Source organism: Notolabrus celidotus, chromosome 3 (genome assembly GCF_009762535.1).
Source record: "Notolabrus celidotus isolate fNotCel1 chromosome 3, fNotCel1.pri, whole genome shotgun sequence".
Classification (NCBI taxonomy): Eukaryota; Metazoa; Chordata; class Actinopteri; order Labriformes; family Labridae; genus Notolabrus; species Notolabrus celidotus.
The window spans coordinates 33,847,404-33,867,921 of record NC_048274.1 but is presented as its reverse complement, the minus strand read 5'-3'; the positions used below and the strand labels follow the sequence as shown (position 1 = coordinate 33,867,921).

Genomic DNA, 20,518 nt, shown 5'->3' with positions numbered 1-20,518 from the left:
GAGACAAAAGAAGCCCATTTTGATTTTTCACTCTTGCTACCATGCTACGAAATCGAGTAAAGCAGCACTTCTGTGATGCAATTCCTGAAACATAACTTTCTTGTTGGAAAACGGGTCAATATTGCTTTATCATAATGTTAAAGTGAAATTTTATGTGAAGCCACTTCTAATATTAATGATCGAGTTACTAAACGTGCTGGCTAGGTCATATTTCCATTATTTCTTAATAAAATACTTTGCTTTATCGAAATGTACGAGGGGCCTTGGAGGCACCATAATGTCCCTGGTAATGTTGTCAACTTTGACCTTTAAATCACATGTTTTCGGGGATTTCCCCTTCCACATCTCTATCAAGGATTGAATCATGCTTAAATCAAAACTGGCACTACTTTCAAGTTTACTTTGTACAGTGTTAACAGAACTCTTCTTCGTTGTCTGCTGTGTTCACACAACAAATACCTTCCTGCATGAACGTTTGGCATACCTCTGACATCTGAGCAGTCCAAGTCCCATCTATTTCTGTCCCAGTTTCTGTGTGAGGTTTGGACCGCTTACACTTACTTGCCGACACCAATGTAGGCCTGAAATGGTTGTTTAGAACAGGCTGGTTTACGTTTTCCAGGTAAATTTGCCATTTACTTCTCATCTTCTTTTAATAACTGAATTTTTGATGTACTGCACAGACAACATGCATTATCAGTCTTTTCAGGTCTCCTAGTCTGTTGTGTGTACACTGTTTAGTCGTGATTTGATGCATGATTTTTAAATCTAACTCTGATTTGTTGAACTATTGATTGGTAGTTAGTAGAGAGCTTCATCAAATTGAACTTTTCTCATAATGGTCTTTATATCCCCTTAAGTCATTCTCCTCATGGACCTGTATGAAATCAGAGTGGAAAGACTTGGGACTATTGCAGAAGAAGCTGAGCACCAGGGTCTGAGCAGAGAGTCAACCACAATGGACAGAGGAGGGAGGACAACCAGAGACGTTTCCACCTTCCAGCGGTTTTCTGTTGATACAAATGAGTCCCTTCACTTTGAGCCCTGTGAGGATAACCCTCCATCTCCCACTGGTGCAGAGGATGGAAATGATGAAGATGACGTATTTAAGGACGAAGGAGCAGAGGTGGGGACACATACACTTAGCTTTAGAACAATATTTCATACCTCCATATTTTCTCATTTCATCTGTTCAATCAAATAGGATCCAAATCACTTTACTAAATAGAATTTGTTAGAAAAATAGAGAGACAGGATCAAGCCATTTCTATTTTTAAAAGGTATTCAAGAAAACTTCACATTTGTCCACTTGATTACAGGCAGAAAAATATGTTGTAACCTTTTTGAGTTTAAAAAATGGTTAAATAAAAAGAGCCCTAATCATTTTCAGAGTGAAATTGTCACAATCAGGAATCGGTTACAAGGAAAGGTTGCTGAGATGGAGAGCTTTGCAGGTCACCTGGAGGAAATCTTTCTCACTGTGGAGGTAAATGGCACACTCAGATGACTTATTCTTTAGTAAAACAGAATGTGTATTTAAAAAATGTATATTCTAGGTCTGTGTGAGCATTTGGGAATACTTTTTTGATATTGTATTTATATATCTGACACTCAGGATGTTCTGAACTCCGTGATGACACGCATCCATTTAAGTCACTGGCCCCTTTTCACACTCTCCCCATTTTTTCCTGCCTTCCATATTTTTGGGGATAAATAACAAATGTTTGCCTTTAAATTGTATGAATGTGTCCACAGGAGAATTTTGGCCGTCAGGAGCAGCACTTGGAGCAGCACTACAACGACGTGCTGCAGACGTTGTCTCAGAGATGTGATGAGAGAGCTGCTGGACTAGAGGAGGAGAAGAAGGGGAAGCTGGAGGCCCTGTACAGGCAGCTGCTGGCTTGTGGCCACGCAATGGATGCTTCCAAGGAGCTCATCGAGAAGGCCCAGGAGATCTACCGCTGCAACGACAAGAGGCTTTTCCTGAAGGTGTTCTTGTGTCTTTTATTCCAGCCAGTCAAAATATGGAGATTACATTTGATAATTTTGCGCTCATTTAGAAAGAAAACACCTTGGCTGGTTAACATGACAATTAAGCAACTACTCTACATCTTTTACTGTTTCTCATTGTTGTCTTTTGGAATTTATTGACAGACAGTCATGCCCACCATTGAAAGGTAATTTTGAGTTGCATGGTGTGACACTGCACTGACTGCAGAGCGACTATTAATCGGGCATGGTGTGTCACAGTGTGACTGAGTGTTTTTGTTTAGTTTATGAACAACATTATTTGGTAATATGATACTAACATGAATTAGAATTGTGGTAGAGGAAATATTTGGATCCTTTTGTTAACTTAAAGGGTTGATTCACTGTAAAAGAAAACAACAACCCTTTAGTGCCTACTGCATTCAAAATCTAAAAGTAGGCTAGTATTATAAACAGAAGTAGATACTCACTGTGTCACTGTTTAAAAGTTGTGTGTGATGTTTTAGGATTAAATTAGTGCTGTTTCAATGAGTATATTGCATTTATCCGCTTCAGTTTTTTATCTTTAGTACTAGTTTTAATATGCTTTTATACCATAGGGTAGTTAAGTCTAATGAAATGGACCTTCATTTACAAGATTATTTCATGTCTGATGTGTCCCTGTCCTTTGAAAACCACAAACTCCAAATGCTCCTATTGTCATGTGCTCAGCAAAACCGTTCTGTTGTCTGGCTCATTTTAATATTGTTTATTTTGTATGATAGACATTTTGTAACACCATATAGCAACAAACACTCAAAGCCTCAGTTTAAAAGAAAAATCCTACATCACCAAAGCTGGAGTTGAATGGTTTTCATTGAATAATGAGGAATGCTGGGATCTGAAAAGAGACCAAAGCTTTCAGATAATTGCAGTGGAGGGAAAACTATTTTCCTCTGATATGTTTTGAAGTAAACATATAAAGTGGAATGAGTTGGAAATACTTAATTTAAGGCCAAACATGTTGAATATGTATGTTGAGTACAGAACTTACGTTGACAGTTTCACAAAATCCTCATTCATGGTCCATTTACTAGCTTTTGACAGAACACTGAGATAGCTGTTTTCACAACAAAGGGATAGTCTCCATTACCACTGCACAGATTGCCTCCAGGTAATGCTAAAAGGTGGACCATAACTGAAAATGTTCTCATTGATCAATATAGTGGAGAATGGGGTTGGTTGTCACACTTTTTACTGTTTTGATGATTGCTCATCATCAAAACATCTTTCAATAGTCATTCCTACATTAAATTGAAGCTTAAGGTGTTGGCTTGACATGTGTGTCCCTCTCATTTTCTAACTCATTGTAACAAAGAGGCAAATAACTACCAAAGACACTCTGACACATTGTGACAACCAACCCCATCACAGGGATTGGTTGTCACACACTATAGGGTTGGTTGTCACACACTATGGGTTTGGTTGTCACAATGGTATTTTAATGGGAAAAATATTTTAAAAAAGGCAAGAAGGAAGAACTAAATTTCAATGTTTAATTGCACTGACAAGTGATAGGCCTACATAACTTAATGCATTTTAACATGAAATGAGCAAGGACCATGAACAGGAAACACATCTTCAGGCCAGCCTATATAACAACATAAAGAACAAAACAAATAGGCTGAACAATAATGGCCTACTCAACTAGGCTACATGCAGTCACTGTCTGAGTTACAGTGATGGCACATGTAGGGTCTGCGCACTCCAACTCATTTCACCATGCAGGATTTTGCCAACATAGGGGTTGGTTGTTACATGTGACAACCAACCCTGAAGAGAATGTGATGACCAACCCCAACTGGATTTTTTTGCTAGCATCAAGGCTAACAACCATGTAACAACTAGTTAGCTAGCAAATACAAATCTAAACTATAGCTTTCCCCTCACACTTTGTAAGGGTAACACTTGTTTTGTTATAAACCCATCGTTTAAAAGCCTTGAAGAAAAATACTGAGGAGCTGAATATTTACAATTTGACATGAAAAACACAAAAAGTCCTCTCACCTCAAGTTCAGCTGTCTTACTCCAGAGAAGACGAGGGCTGTTTCCGAAATGGCCTGCTACATACTACTTACTAATGTAGTAGGCAGTAGGTATTGCCTACTACATACTGCGTTTGAATTTAGTATGTAGTATGACTGTTCTGTTCGATCTGTCATGCAGCATGCTGGGCCAGACTTCGCTGGATATCCGGTTTCAGAAAGTGGAAGTAAACAACGGCGAAGCCGATAAATAAAATGCTTATTTAGCATCCATTTATGATTTAAAAAGTTAGGAAGTAGTTTATATGTAATTTGATAACTTTCACAGCACCCAAAAACGGATTTCCCCCCATCAAAAAATGAGGAAAAAGAAAAAGCAGAACGAGCGCTGTGCATTATGGGAAACAGTACGCAAGGCAGACTGGTCCGATGCATGCTGAGATATTTTTCCGAATCAGTAGACATCCGGGGAGTTTTGGCATACTGCAGATTTTGCTCTTGTTCTCATACTACATACTACATACTGAATTTTGGACAAATCAGTACGTACTGCTAGTATAGTAGGCGATTTCGGAAACAGCCTATGTAGGTGAGCTCTGATTCTAATTCTTGAAATGTCCATACCCCAATTTGAGAGACAGCGCCCTCTGGTGGCAAGATATAACGAGTGTGCCAACCAACCCGTGTGACAACCAACCCCGTTCTCCCCTAATTGTCTTGATACAAGGTGCTTCACCCCAATGTCAAATCTCAGTATGAAATTCTTGTTTGTTTTTTTCCTGTTGTTGTTGTTGGTCAAGGCAGAGGTCTGTCTAACATGAGTCTGGTCCTGCTGGAGGTTTCTGCAAAGTGCTCTGCCCATGGTGGATTAAGATGAGATAAGATTGAGTCTTGTCAGTAAAATGGGACTAGATCTTATCCTGTCTTGACGTTGGGTCTGTGTTAATAATTTAACACAGAGTATGGACTAGACCTGCTTTGTTTGTAAAGCGTCTTGAGATAACCTTTGTTGTGATTTGGTGTTATACAAATAGAGATTGATTGTTTGTTGCTCTTCTCTAGAATCGAGGAGTTTGCCAAAGAGGAGACGGACCTCGCTTTGAAAACACATCTGGAATTTAACATACCGCAGGCTGACCTGTCTGATGTTAAAACCATGATGGACTCTATCAACGTGGTTCCAGGTCTGATTTGAAAAAACATTTTGAGTTCATCGCCCGACTATCAGTCAATGACTGTGATGGTACAGCTCAAATATACTAGCTTTTACAAGTATTCATCAATAGAAACCATAAGCCAAACTTATTTAGCTGTCATCAGAGCTCATATCAGTGCATCACATATTTTCAGATTTGATCTCACTGGTCTGGTTTGTGATGTAACACATTTAGGTGCAGTGAATAGAAAATTCAATATCAAAGTGACCATTTCAATGCATCTATGCTGGCTACAGATGTGTTTTTCTCCCATGTGTTTAAAATATATCTATATATATATCTATATATATATATCTCTATATATCTCTATATATATATATATAAAATTACTGTGACAAATAAGAAGAAGAAAAGGCATTTCGTAAGGACAAACTTACTGTGACATAACAATGTACTGTAATAACACTTGTATGGTCATAATTCAAAGCCACATCTTCAGAGACAGAACAGGACATTGTAACTATATTTCACATTTGGTTTGAAACTGAATCTAGTTGCCATGTTAATTGTGTAAATCCTCTTTGCTGCTGCTTCCCTATATAGCATGGCTTCATCTATTTATGAGTATCTGTCATTGTTTCATCTTTGTTTTCCATCACAGGGAGCTTTATTGGCTGAGCATTCCAAAACCTAAAGGGATCTCAACTCTGATTTTTGTTTCTTTAGATGGACTTACACAATCATGGCATGAGACTAAGAGAGCTCAATAAAATCAAGTCAAAATGAATTTTATTTTTATATGAAATGTGCCTCAAAGGGCTTCACAATCTAATAGTAAACAATATCCTATATCTTCTCTGTGGCCATCACAACTTGGACTCTTGGTATAGGAGTGTAATCCCAAGCAAAGACTCCTTGTATGGATAAAATGTATAACTATGAAAAGCACAAATGTGTCTGCGTTGGCCCTAAGTACCATTAAGCAGTAAGACTTTTCATGCAACACTCCTCTATAATTATTTGAGTCTTATTTATGTTGTGAGATAATAACAAAACCATACAGCTGAAGTCTCTCCTCTATAAAAACAGCTCCATCTGCCCCAGTGATCAACCCTCAGATGGCTAACTCTGCTACCCAGACATCGCTGCGTGTCTGCTGGAGCCTGTTCTCAGACGACACTGTGGAGTACTACGAGCTTTACTACAGACCAGTGCTGGAGGACACACCAGCAGACAGCACCTGTGCAGCACATGGTACAACAGAGACTATGCCTGCACATTCACACTGCATGATAACACCATCTACTGTTGAAATAGGAGTTAGTGAGGAGAAAAACTTGTGATTTTGATCAGTACAGCCTCAGAGAAATATGTGCTTGTTTTTCAGAGAGCAAAGTAAAAGTGAAAGAGACCCACTGCACTGTGACCAATCTGCTGCCCAATGCTCAGTATGAACTCTGGGTGACGGCTACAAACACTACAGGGATCAGCCCGGCAAGCGAGAAGGCCTTATACATGACAGGTAATACTCTCCTGCAACAGGGTGAGCCTGTCACAACTTTCAGTTTTATTTTGTTGGCATCTAAATAACTGATGTTGTGGAAAACATCTCAGAAATTCTTAACTCATCTTTCTAGTGCCATCACCTCCAGTGATCAAGCAGAGGGAGTGCACCAGCTGCCCAGAGGCCACTCTGATCCGCTGGGAGTCAGGAAACACCAACCCTGTGGACTCTTACATCGTGGAGCTCAGCGAGATGGGTACCGATGGCACACAGAGCGGCGTTACAGAGTAAGACCTGCGTTAATAACTTACAACAGAGAACAAAGAAACATTTAGTTCTGCTTTATCTGGATTTCTCATATAGTTAAAGAGTTCAAACACACAGATTAAGCTCAATTTGTCTAATTAAAGTTAACATGCTCCATAGAATATGCAGAGCTTCAAAGGGAGCAGAGCCCCATGATATTTGTGCTTTAATAAAGCTGCTTCAGTACAGCCACAAACAAGTATGCGTTAGTGCTTACCAAGCATTTCTAAGTCCCATGGTTATAGAGCTGCTGAATCAAGATTCACTCTGCCCCAGAAAATCTATTCTTAGCCCCAGCTCCTGCAGCATTGTTCGCCTGAGCCTGAATACTGTCCTCACATTAATACTTCTTACCCGGTCACTTTAGAGAAATCTCAATCCATTCATCCATATTCTTTATGTGGGATGGTGGGAGATGAGGGGGAAGTGATTTCACTGCAGCAGGTTTTGAAACAAGATGTTTCTTTTGTCTGTTCAAAGAAATAAAAACATAATATAAAACATTTTTTTGTCATGGTGTTTTAATCTGGTTTGCAAAGGATGTGATGTCAGCTGGTCCCTCTATTTCATCCCACAGGTCTATAGTAGCTGTGCCCACCTGCCAGTGTCTGATTCAGCTGCAGCCAGGACGGCGTTACCTCATATCTGTGAGAGCGGTCAACATCGGTGGGCCCAGTGACAGGAGTGACGTTGTTACTGTCTCTACAACAGGTGAGGAGCAGCATGGATCAGGATGTTTGTTTTTTACCCTTGGTCTGTGATCAAAGATTGTTTCCTGTCATCTACCTGAGGAAGAGTACCAACACTGATTCATAACGTCTGCACTTCAGAAGTACATAAATATTAATAACAAAACATACTTTAATTATTAAGTAAACGTATTCTGTGGGTGTTATTTGGTCAGCTGGCACATCAGCACCATGATTACTAATCTTTTGACCATAAAAGGAAGTAATTACATCTTAAGTTTTAATAAATAGCTTAGTCACCACTGTGCAGCTCCTTATTGGGACATCACTAACTGTAAAGTAGCATCAAGCAGAGATACTTCAGTACAAGTGCACCAACAAGTTTTGTGTGTACGGAGAGGACCTCAGTAAACGTGCGGGCTGCTTTTTGCATTTTAATAAAGACATAAGGATGAACAATGTGTGCTTACCTGTGCAGGTACATTCTTCCATCTCTTGGAGTACACTGCCCACCCTTGTCTGTCCATCTCTGAAGATGGGTTCACCATGTTTTATGGAGACGAGGAGCTGCCCATCAGTGCTATGGCCTTAGATGATAACACCTTTGCCAGGTAGTGTATAAAACGCTTACTGGTGTGACTGAGGGTGGATAGTGTAGATGTCGAATAACAGTGTTTGTGTGTGTCCAGGTGTGTAGCTGTCTTGGGCGATCTGATCCCAGTGCGAGGCAGACATTACTGGGAAGTCGAGGTCGATGATGGGACTGAATTTAGGATTGGAGTAGCGTACGAGGACACGGAGAGAAACTCGTACCTCGGAGCCAACAACACTTCCTGGTGTATGAGACACATTCTCACGCCAACCAGGTAACAATGCACAACCTCTGTAAAGATCCTAACAGTGTGGATATCATAAGCCTTTACATTTGGTTCAGGGTCTCTATTATTATTGTTGTTGTTATTATTATTATCATTGTTATTGTTATTATTACACATTATTATCATTATTTTCATTGTATTTGTTTTTATATTTTATGAATTACTTTCTTCTATTAATATTATTTGATAGATAAAATTTGACAGAAATTTTACCATTTTCAGACATCATTGAGAATGATCAGATGTATAATTAAATTTACTTTATACGTTATATTTTTGGGCTTTTCTCCTTTATTAGATTGGATAGCTGAAGAGAGACAGGAAATGTGGGGAGTAGAGAGTGGGGGAAGACATGCAGGAAATGGTCGCGGCCGGGAGTCAAACCGGTGACCCCTGGGGCGTGGACCGTAGCCTCTGTATGTGGGGCGCTTAGACCGCTAGGCCACCAGCGCCCTGATTAAATTTACCCTTGATTGCAATTACCTTAGTTTGCAGCCCTTTGCCCTTTTGAAGTATACTTCTTATTACTGCATGTTGCGGACAAACCATCATGTTTACAAGACTGCAACACCCAGCCCTCCACCTAACAACTGCAGATGTTGCAGTCTATCAGATAGACATTAGCCTGCTGATGCTCTGGAGGGACTTCTACTGCAGTTCCTAGTAAATAGGCCATGTCTAATTTTAGCCACCAGAAATTTCCCTATTCTAAGCAAAAAAAGAGGTGCGTCTGCTCTGTGCAAAGCTTAGCTCATAGAAAGTGGTAGAGCCCTTGGTTGAATATCTGTTAGTTTTATAGTGTTGCTATGGCAACCAATCCTGAGTTGTCACATAAATGGAATCAGAGCTGTATATCACACAAACCCTGAATGTGTTGTTCATTGCTGGCATCTATGTAAATATTCCTCCTCTGTGTAATTTAACAATCATACCTCTCCCTTTGAATATGCAGCAATCACAATCCTGCTGCAGCGTCTGCTTCACTGATCAGGACTGACACTGAAATGACCAAACTAAGAAGTTGTACATTTAGAACTTCTGTACGATTCCTCCTTTCTTTCTCTAGGCATAAATATGAGTTCCTGCACAACGGCTGCAGTCCTGACCTGAGGATTACAGTGAACCCGGTGAGGATAGGAGTGGCCCTCGACTACGACCGGGGGACTCTGTCCTTCTTTAATGTGGATCTGGAACAACACCTGCACACCTTTCAATCCCACTTCAGAAATTACGTGCACCCCTGCTTTAGCCTGGACAACCCAGGAGCTCTAACTGTACACAATGCCATAGAAGCTCCTGAGTACACATTTATCTAAACACCAGATATCACATTGAAGATGAATGGGAGATTAAGCCCAGGAGGTCCAAAGGTCTCAGCGTCATCTTCATGAACGTAAACATTGTGTTGATTCAAAGTCAAATATCTGCTGACCGTGCACAGTGGTATAAAATGTGTGAGAACTAGACAATGAAGGATTTTCAGTTGCTTTTATTATAATATTCCATGGGAACAGGCATACACCATTTTCCAAGATAAGAAAAAGTTTCATTGAATTTTACAATATGTATTTATCTCATCAGAGCCTGCAGCAGACCAAGTGTTTCAATCCAAAAAATAATACGGGCTTGTTTTTGAAAAGCAGAAGGTGCTTTGAAGAATGAAATAAAGTGTTTAAAATGAACTTTTATACAATTGTATTCACATCTTAAAAAGGAAAAATCCACCCTGAATATCTCCACACTGTTAAAACTTGCTTTTTTTTTTTTTAATAGGGGAACATTTTTTTTAAACTGAAGTATTCTGAGCTGATTAAGAAATGTCTAAGTGCACAGTTTGGAGTAAGACCATAAACAATTCAAAAAGGGTTTTTGTAAAGGCGGCAGCGATTACACAAGGAAGCAAAACACCAATGTGCCCTAAAACCATGTCGTGGTCCTGTAGCCATGACATTGTAGCATTGACAGGGATGATGTTACAAACAGAGACTCAATGATGTAAACTTAATGACAGACTATATTTACACGTTCTTTTTCACCAGACATATATTTAAATATGCCTACCTTTGACTAATGCAAACTAGTTCACATCCACTGTGTGAGTGGCATTCTTTGAGATCCATGAAGATAATACACAAAGCATGAAAAGCAAAATCCTACAACAAGACAGAAAAAAGAAAAAGTCTTTGGGTTGCATCAAATATTAGAAAGCGGTGATAAGAGGAAGACCATACCAGTGTTGTTTTGCAACTTCAGCCACTTTACTACAAATAATCTGTGCTTCACATTACTGCTGTGTAGAGATTGTCAGTCCGTCAGTGTATAAAGATTGGTCGATTGTGTTTAAGGTCCTAAAATAGAAAGTCTGTACATTAAGAGACAGACATTTTAGAGGAATGCCCAGAGGAGATGATCTCCATTTCTGTCAGTTTAGATCAAAGCAAAAATAAAAATATACGTTGGTTGAAAAATGCTCAGCAGTAACGTACACATGATGAGTAGTAAGAGGGTTAAAACACTGCAAAACACTGGTACAGTCTAACAACAGTGTATGATGATGGAGGGGTGGATTTTTTCTTTTACTGGGTTTGAGAACTTGTGTGATGTACTGAGTGAAGAGACTTTGGGTGTGTGGGTATCCTGGGGAGGGCAGGGGTTATGAGTTATCTGTCTTACTACTGCGAGTCCTCTCCTCCTCTTCGTCAGAGGAATCTCCTCCGTAGGGTACTAACCCTGATGCGTCTGCGTCCACTTTGGACTTCTTCTCGTGCACTTCCTCGTGGACACCTGTAAGAGCACAAGAAAAAAAAAAGAGCGAGGGAAAAGTAGAGAAGAGAAATGAGGGGGGGGGGGGGGGGTGACAGAGAGGGAATAGAAACAAAAGTAAACCCATTGAGGAGCCCCAAGTTAGCGATGATTTTGGGTCGATCCGCCACCAGAGGAGGGAAGATATCAAATGAAACGGCAGCAGAGCACACATCCATTACAGGCAGGTCCAGGGACACATGTTGAGAGAGAAAACAAGGGAAAGACAAAGAACATATACAAGAAGGGCATGTTAGTGGGTTCTACCAGCTGAGAGGTTCACACAGGTCTCCGCTCCTCCCCCATAGCTCCATGGGGGGAGATGCCATTTTATGCAACAGACAACTCTACAGAATCAGGAAGTGCATACCCATAGACACGGTGCTGATGGGTGGACTGGCTGGATCTTCTGTCACAGCGTCCCTCGTCCTTTTGCGTGCAACAGGGGGAGGAGCCACAAAGGGAGGTGGTGGTGGAGGCATCAGAACCCTGAATTTAAAAATAAACATGTAAATCTACACCAGATGGATTCATGAAGAACAACATCCAAGGAACATGAGATCTGTTTACGGACCTTTCTGGTACTTTTGTCTCTCCAACGTTGGAGGCAGGAGGTGCAGACTCCCGATGAGCAGTTTCCCGATGAGCAGACTCCCGATGAGCAGTTTCCCGATGAGCAGACTCCCGATGAGCAGCTTCCCGATGAGCAGACTCCCGATGAGCAGTTTCCCGATGAGCAGACTCCCGATGAGCAGACTCCCGATGAGCAGGACTCTCTGGCGATCTGCTGGCAGGCTACACAGAGAAGTGCAAAGCATAGAAGTTTCAATCACAGGTAAAAAAATTTAATGGCCTTTTGGAGACTATTTCAAATACTCAAAGGCTCAAATAAACAGTTATTGTATGTTTTCTAAAACAAAAACTGTAGACTAAACCTGTTTGCTGTATAAAGAAGTCTTAGAACTCAACCAAGAGTAGCTTATTATCACTCATTACCAGGGACCTCAAATACACAGGGCAAAAAAAAATGTGAACTAGTGTGAACCTAGTTCTTGGAAAAGTCCTAGAAATGCTGAAACCATGAGCCTTGCAAATCCATTTCACTGCAGCAGAACTCTGAGCGGCAGTCCAACCTGTGCTCAGCTGTGCCAGATATAGACAGGCAGCAGGTTCTATTTGAACACATTACTTTGTAAGAGCATCGAGTCCTTCTGGGAATGTTTTGTCAAAAAATCCAGTTAAGTAACTTTCTATCACTCATTGACGCAGCTCAAACCCATGGCCGTAATCCCAAACAATGCTTGACTTTGTTAAAACAGTCAATTTAATTAAGGGTGGTAAAATGTGACTAATCCAACTGACTACTAAAGTTGTAAACCACCAAAAAACAAACAAGAAAGCTGAAAAAAAAAACTCCTGCAACACTGATCCTGAGTAAACCATCGTAATTCTTGCATTTCAAAGTTGAGCTGTGATGACAGAACTCATCCATGCTCCCTCAATTTTAATGCCAAGGAAGTGAAACCCTCAATCATCCTCCAGTGAAACACTAACCTGTTCCTCTTTGGCCCCCTCCTGGAAATGACGTTTGGGACTTCCTGATTCCGGCACGGGGTTTAAAGACTCTTCAGCTTCCACTTTCTCACTGCTGCCAGGATCCTTCAGTGGAGGAAAACCAACACAATGCACTGATGCTGCAGCCCAATTTGAAAAAAAGATCTCCTAAAAGGCCTACTAACATACGGTTTATTGATAACACTTTAATATGGATCCCCACATTAAGTAGTTCTGTCCTAAAGAGGCACACTAGTGAAGTATTAATTAACAATAAATGTATTAAGATTAGGGATGCACCGAAATGAAAATTCTTGGCCGAAACCGAAAACTAAAAATGAGAAAACCAAGGCCGAAAACCGAAACACCGAAATAAATTATTATGCCAATTATTAGTAGGGAGACCGGGGACAGTTTTAACATTTCACTCCTTGGATTTGAGATTAGGTCAGGCATTTTCTGTTCGTGTTGCACAGGCATTTTCTAGGCCATTTATTAGCAGACACTTGAAGCTAGTTTGTATAGCAGTTTGAACACACTGGGTTAAAAGAGCTCAAAGTTATAGACAGAGATGTCACAACTGTCCCCGGTCTCCCCTACCATTGCATTTCTGGCTCTGACTGTGAACTAACCTCCCTAAAATCAAGGATCTCATTGAACATATCAGACAGCGAGGGAGCATGCCCCTTATCTGGTTCAAAGACGAGTCCTTTTTTATGCGCTCTGTTCTCCTTCCTGTGCTGTGCGCTTCTCCACCTCTAAGCGGGTTTTCCCCATCCATTGTGGCCTGGATCATTTCTCATGCGTGCTGCTTTATTCCCACATCCAAGTAATGATCTTTATAAAGTGGATCAAGTACAGTCGCAATGAAGTGCAGAGGATTTGAATAGATCTCAGTGAAACGTGTGCTGACAGACTCTAAGAGTGGACTTTTCATTGTTTTCACTCCGTGGTCTGTCTCAACCTCTTTGCTTAGAAGACACTTTAGTGTGGCAATTAAAGAAAGAACAGATGCAGACATGTTGGCCCGTATCCAGACGAGCGCGTACTGGCCGTGTTTTTGCTTGCGTCATCACACCATTCTGTTTTGGCCGTGTTATTTCAACGATTAAAGTCTTTCGGGGGCCGAATTTTTCGGTGCATTCCTATTTAAGATGATTAAATAAAAAATGCCATATCACCGCTGACGAGATCAAATATAAGGCTGTCACGTTATGATATCATTTAGCTGTCTAAGTGCATGAAAGATTACTGCGGAATGCAATCACGCATGGCCAGCTTTATCTTTGATAGTTACCTGGACGAGATAGGGATGTGGTTTCCTAGGACACACTGGATACTGAACCATTGCCTGAGAAGATGGAGGGTTTGTCGACATGTTAGAATGACTTGGGGGACCATTTGCATTACTCCAATAACCACCGGCTCCTGGGTACGCTGAATAGCCGCCAGCATACCCATTTGCTGGGTAGTTATACCAGGACCCCTGGGTAGAGTAATTGCTATTAGGAGGAAATCCATGTGCTGGGTATGCTGAAATGAAAGTATAGAGCGTGAAGTTAATAACATATATCAAATGAATTGATTACGGTGTTCTGATAACTGCGGCCTATAGTTTCAACCTAATGTTGAGCCACTACAGAAAGTCCAGAAAAAGTTGATTAGCATTTTAAAAAGGGGGTCAGCTGGTTCTTAGATTTGGTCACTAAAGATTGCCTAACTCTTAATCATAATTCCGTTAGCTTTATTAAAATTAATACAATCGTTTTAAAATCTAAAGCAATACGGACTATGCTGGTGAATACGAATGACTGAACAGTACTTCTTTAAAAATTGAATTTCGAGTTAAATAACCTGAATTTTAACATTCCTTTAATCAGTTAATAATCCAGAGATACTGCAAATTATAATCCTAATTCTTAAAATGGCACCATTATGCTGAAGGCTGGTTAAGAAGGCACCTCAGATGTTAAAAAACAAACAATAAAATTAAAATTAAAAAAGATGCACAGTAATTAAGTTGAAGTTAGCAGGACTTAAACATGGCAGAATATAGCAGACTGAATAAAAAGCACTTTCCAAATAGATCTCTTCAATCAGGCTACATGTTGCATCATATGAATATGAAGCAGGATATGAAAATGTGTTATTACGTTTAGGAGCATACTTTGTCATGATTACAGAGTGACAAGAATCTAAATGTCAGTCCAGAATTTCAAGAAACAAGTCTGGTGCCTTTACAGTCAGCTCTTTTTCTTGCAGACAAACCCGCAAGCCAGCAGTCTGGAAGGCTCGGGTTAATCAGAGTATTTATTACTGCTTGTAAGCAGGAATAGAAGTGGAACATCCATTTGATTTGTATGAAAGAAACTGGCTGCTTGTTGTTGTTTTTGATCTAAAATAAAAGGTAATGTCACCCTGGTTGGTCGCCCTGGAATTGTTCAGAAGTTGTAAAAGTATACTTACATTGAGTCGAGCCTGTGGCTGTGTACACCGACACCATGCGGCCGTGTTCAGCTCTCACCTGCAGAATGAGAGAAGAAACTCAGTGAGGAGTCTGGTGACGATCCAATACGACACTGTGATCTTACATTGTATTCATTTTATAGTTCAGTTGTTTTGTGGGTAGGTGCAGAGCACTCAAAACCTATATCTGGAGATCAGGTGGTTCACGCTACCACTTTGACTTTAGGAGGTGGGTATCAGTGAAAACCATAAGCCTTAATAGTTTCACTTTCTTAAACCTCCTTTGATATTCATTTAGTACAGCTCAACTCCACCAGTAAGTCATGAACTTACAGTTTCAAGCAGGCTCTCTGTGAGTTTCTTCGCTGCCTCCAATCCAGATGCATTTGGGTGGCTGCAACACAAAGGGAGGTTAATTATGATGAAACAGATTGAGAACAGAAATAAAAGAAAAAGAAAAGGAGGTTTATGAATTAGTAAGCTAGACTCCGGCTCTTACGAAGCTGTTTCAAACACAAAAGAACCAAAAGTGTAACCAATGAATGTGCACTTAAATTTGGGTTGATTTCTCTGATATAGACAACTAATTTCACTACACAGAGTATGTAAAGTCATGTCCCATTAAGACTGAGACAATAAGATTCCTTAACTTTAAGAAAGTTCAAAGGCTAAAATATATGTTGGTAGAAGGGAAGTTTTTCATGCTGCACTTTGGTTTCCCTTTCCAAATGATAACTGCCTTTTGTCACCCGATTGAACAGGAAACCAGGTCTAATGTCATGACTGCCACAAATACCTTACAGAGAAGACAGGGGGAAGGTCATGTTTGGTTGTGCAAAACCATTATTTAATCTTCCAGTCTCTCAACTTGAAGTAGTTTGCTTTTAAAGCTACCAGGAAAATCACACTTTAAATTGCATTCTGAATCATATTAGGGCACTAATATTTTATTCAAGTTTGAGTAAAGGTGAGCGTTTGTCACAAACATACCTGATGTAAACATAGAGAGGCTCAAAGGACTCCCGCTTTGATGCTTGTTCGATGTATCCAGAAGTTTTTCCCCTGAGAAAGACTCGAGCCCCCGTCTCTGTCTGGATGTGACTTAGGTAAGTCCCTCCTGGACCCTCAACCTTCTCATTCACATTGAATGAGGGCAGCGCCTGGTCCAAACCCACAAAAATCTTTGTGTGCACAAAACTCTGAAGGTAAAGGAAACATGAGTCACTATTTTGTCCTGCGTATGTTGATTATTTTCACAAACATTTAGAGGCAGAACAGCTTTGTAAGCAGATGCAGCGATCCAAGGCTTTTCCCTGTTGACTTGGATGTTCTCTCTGCTACTTAATTTGGGAGGTGAGTATCAGTGAAGGCAACATGGTCTTCATTTGCCTCACTTTCTTTACCTCCAATCATTAAACTCAGACTCTCACAGAATGAAAAGCCACAGAAAGACAACACTAAATCCAAATGATCTGAGCTGCATAGTCGATGTGTGTTCAAACTTAGCGTCTTTAAACAGATCTGAACATGTACTACGTTACAAAGGCATGAAGACAGTGTTACAATGTAAAGTTCATGGGTTAAACCTCTACTTCAAATCCTAGTGTGGAAACATAAGAACCCACAGTAAACTAAAGAGGCTTCACCACCATCAGTGGATGTGTGAATCTTAACACACGTCACATCTACCTACCCCTGAATGAGGAGCTGCAGGTCGATGCCCCTGGCCTGACGTTGTGTTGCTGTTGGGTGCAGATGTGGAGATGACGGGGCGAGGAGGCTGAGGGTAGAGTGTGAGTGCCGGCATTATGGGCACCTGTTGTCCTCCCGACGCTGCAGAGGCCCTCAACACATCCTCGGAGATTATCTCTTTTATCCTCATTACAGCTTCTGATGTTATAGAGAAGTCAAACAATGTTGATGCATCACCCATTCTTCATCAATTTGGCACAAAAAGTGCTCATCTTCTCTGTGCATCTGTGAATTACACATGAAGATAGGCTGCACATCATGCAGATGGAAAAGCACTACTTACTGTTGACCTGATCTTGGTTCTTTCCCTGGACATGCAAGTACAACGGTCTGTTTCTAAAAACAAAACAAATCAGACATGTTACAGACATTCAAGAACCTCTGCACTCTTATATGAATAAAACTATTTTCCCTGAGCCAAAATTCTTCATCAAAGTCAGAATGTAAGAGCATACCCTCCTCCTCCTCCTTTCCCCCTGTCATTTTCAGAGATATAATGACCTTTCGTTGAGACAACTGCTCCACTACACTGTCGGATCTGGAGAAAGGTCAGAGGAAATTGGATTAAGACATTAGAGGAATATTTAGAGAACGTTTATCTAAAGCTGATAACGAGTGCTTTTCAACATTTCTACCTACTTCCCTCATGTCAAATACAATACTGCCACTAACCTCCTCCTGTGTTTTTCCTTTTGTAAGAAGGTCTCTGGAATTGAGTGGTACATCATTTATATCAACTTCTGTGACCACCATCTCCTCTGTTGCGGTTTGTGCAGGCCCACTTGAAGGAGTCTAAAAGACATTCAAAATGAAAACCTAGACTGGCCAGCCCTGCATGTCTAGATATATTACAAACTGTTGTCTAGATTTTAAAATAATGTGTACCTTTGCAAGTAAGGGTGGAGGAGTCAGTAGCTTCCCCTTTGCCATTAACATGGCATTTATTTTAGCAGCCATGGCTGCAGCCATTTCAACTCCTCCAGGAGCTGCTGGCTTGTCTCCTGGCTGAGGAACACTGCTGTTTGAAGGGACCCCTGGCAAGGACACAGGGCGGGCTGCATTTTCACTACTCCGCTGCTGGCTTACATCTACATTCTGTTTGGGTTGCGCTGGCTGATCCCATCGGCTTGTTAGGCACCTAGGATGAAAAACAAACAGTTAAAAACAGCATACATATGGTAGATCCATCAAACCACAGTTATCAGAAAATATACTGAAGGACCAAATCACTGAAAAGCTCCTGAACTTTGTTCAGAGTTTCATGCCCCTGTGGACAAAGCAATCTGTCTAGTCCTTTTAACAAGCCTGTCCGGTCCAAGCATACGATGTATTTGCTAAAGAAGAAATGCGTGTTCTTTTTACAGTCATCTCAGTCACTATGCATCTTTGTGGTAGGGGATATATATATGTTTTATTCTGCCGTGTACTGTTAATAACTGTGTGGGACACTTACCCTGCAGTAACAGTAACTGAAAATGACTATAGCTAATCATACATCCTGATATTGTTGTTCACTTTTGTCGGCCATATAGAGACATCCTGATTTATTACAGTCTGTTTCATCGCCAGTAAAAACTCCTCCCTGCGGCAAATGATCCAGTCTAATATCGATTATCAATTAAATTCAGATGAAAGGTGCAACATCTTAGAGATTGAAAGGCTCCTTCTGTACCTTAAAGCAGGGGTTCCCAAAGTGTGGGTCGGGGCCCACTGGGGGATCACATGACACAAATGGGGGGTCGTGAGATGTCTTCCAGGATGTTTATTTTTAAGTTATCTAAAAATGTTTATTACAATATTAAGATTTCTTGTTTATTTACCCTGTTTTCTCATTTTTATCTTCCTTTCAAAATATGTACTGTTAATTATTTGCATTTATTTATTATTTGTATTATCATTATTATTATGATTATTATTATTATTTTGTATTAAATATATAATTTGTTAACTTGAGGTAAACAAAGAATTACTGAAAAAAATGCAATAAAAAGTTGAATGACAAAAAGTATCTAAAAATAGTACATTTTACCCTTTATAGTAAAAAAAATAGACAAAAATAGTAGCAGAGCTTGAAATAAAACCTTGAAAATATAAAGTGTAATGAGTTTTCTGTCTTTCTTTTTGCCAGATGACTCCTAAGTTTAGAGTAAGTGAACAGTTCATTATCCAAAGCATCAGTAGCAGTTGATTAATTCATTTCGGCACATGAAACACAAACACATGCTCATATAGGTAGAGTCATTTCGAAGCTAAATGAAGACACATTTAATCACTTTCAGGCAGAGTGGGGGTCGCGAGTCTTTGGCACCTATATTTTGGGGGTCGCGGGCTGAAAAGTTTGGGATCCCCTGCCTTAAAGTATGTTGCTTGGTGTAACTCTGTGAGCTGACTGAGGGTGAAGGAGAACTTTCACTTAGAAACAAGTTAAATCTTGAAGCGAGTAATCAAGCGCACTCAATCAGTCTGTCCCTGTATGAATTGGCTAGAAATACTTTTACACAATATGTGCCAACATATCGACAGTCTTCATCATCATCATCAGCTTCATATCAGACACCAAAGGCGCGATCTGTTTATTTTAGCCGCATGCTAACAGCGTTCGAATCGTTCCGGAGTGTTACTGGATCAAACTGGGTTTTTGACAGGCACTTAATGATCTGTGTTTAATACAGCTAACACACTTTATATTTAGAAGTTAACAGGAGATGAGTTCATTTAACGAGGCTTTATATCGTTGGCTAAGCTAAAGTAGCTAAAGCAGCTAAATCTATCTGCTAGCTTATTGAAGCATCAACTTTACTAACATGTGGGGTCTTTTATATTTTACAACATCGTTAGTTCATATAGTGATTGAAATAACGCGTTCAAATATTCCATAGTGTACACTAAAGTGAGCTGAGATAACTGTAACCACACAGGGAGAACATACAAGCTAACATTTACGATTAGCAGGCCACGACCATCTACGCGAGCTGATGCTAAAGCTAACCCTTTGGTTGTTTCACAATCTGAAATTAAAACATAAGTACATAAACATGAAAACAAATAAAGACTTACGGTGTTTGCCCAGTCATTCCCGAAGACATAGCACCAGTCCGCTGAATCTGCAGTAAATAAAAGCAACTTCTAGTAAATTGAACACTGAGCGACGGCAGCCATCGGTCTGCTGTCTGCTGGGCGAGTTCTTCTGACGACTCGTCGCAAAGTCTGACGCTGAGGAAGTGGATCAGCCTTTAATCAGGGCCCGAGAGAGGCCCTCTTTAAACATTAGGATTTTTATTCTATCTTCTTTGGTTGACGCAATGAATCCTAAAGTTGCATGCCTCATAAAATTCACCAAACTTTGCCCAAATTCTGACCAGAGTGAAGTTTTGATATTCTAAATTTTAAATATTTG

The 20,518-nt window shown here is 40.3% G+C and overlaps 2 protein-coding genes across 3 annotated transcripts; one reads left to right on the top strand and one right to left on the bottom strand.

The window, feature by feature from the left end:
• Positions 1-224: 224 nt before the first annotated feature.
• Positions 225-10,229, top strand: LOC117810527 (fibronectin type III and SPRY domain-containing protein 2). 2 transcript variants are annotated; one of them, XM_034680408.1, is made up of 13 exons: positions 225-535; positions 861-1,126; positions 1,391-1,486; positions 1,756-1,989; positions 2,155-2,177; positions 5,076-5,197; positions 6,260-6,424; positions 6,558-6,692; positions 6,808-6,961; positions 7,558-7,691; positions 8,148-8,280; positions 8,359-8,535; positions 9,614-10,229. In XM_034680408.1, the coding sequence occupies exons 2-13, from the start codon at positions 872-874 to the stop codon at positions 9,861-9,863; spliced, it is 1,878 nt and encodes a 625-aa protein (XP_034536299.1). In that variant the 5' UTR covers positions 225-535; positions 861-871; the 3' UTR covers positions 9,864-10,229. The 2 variants fall into 2 exon arrangements, with proteins under 2 accessions (XP_034536299.1, XP_034536298.1); XM_034680407.1 differs by having other exon boundaries at positions 226-622.
• LOC117810529 (KH homology domain-containing protein 4-like) lies at positions 10,019-20,518 on the bottom strand. Its single transcript, XM_034680409.1, has 14 exons — positions 20,179-20,518; positions 18,007-18,259; positions 17,794-17,913; positions 17,577-17,659; positions 17,405-17,457; positions 17,063-17,259; positions 16,360-16,568; positions 15,703-15,763; positions 15,370-15,427; positions 14,201-14,436; positions 12,904-13,008; positions 11,924-12,144; positions 11,720-11,838; positions 10,019-11,331 (listed from the first exon to the last, which is right to left on the bottom strand). Exons 1-14 carry the CDS (start codon positions 20,205-20,207, stop codon positions 11,201-11,203), a joined length of 1,875 nt encoding a protein of 624 aa, XP_034536300.1. The 5' UTR covers positions 20,208-20,518; the 3' UTR covers positions 10,019-11,200.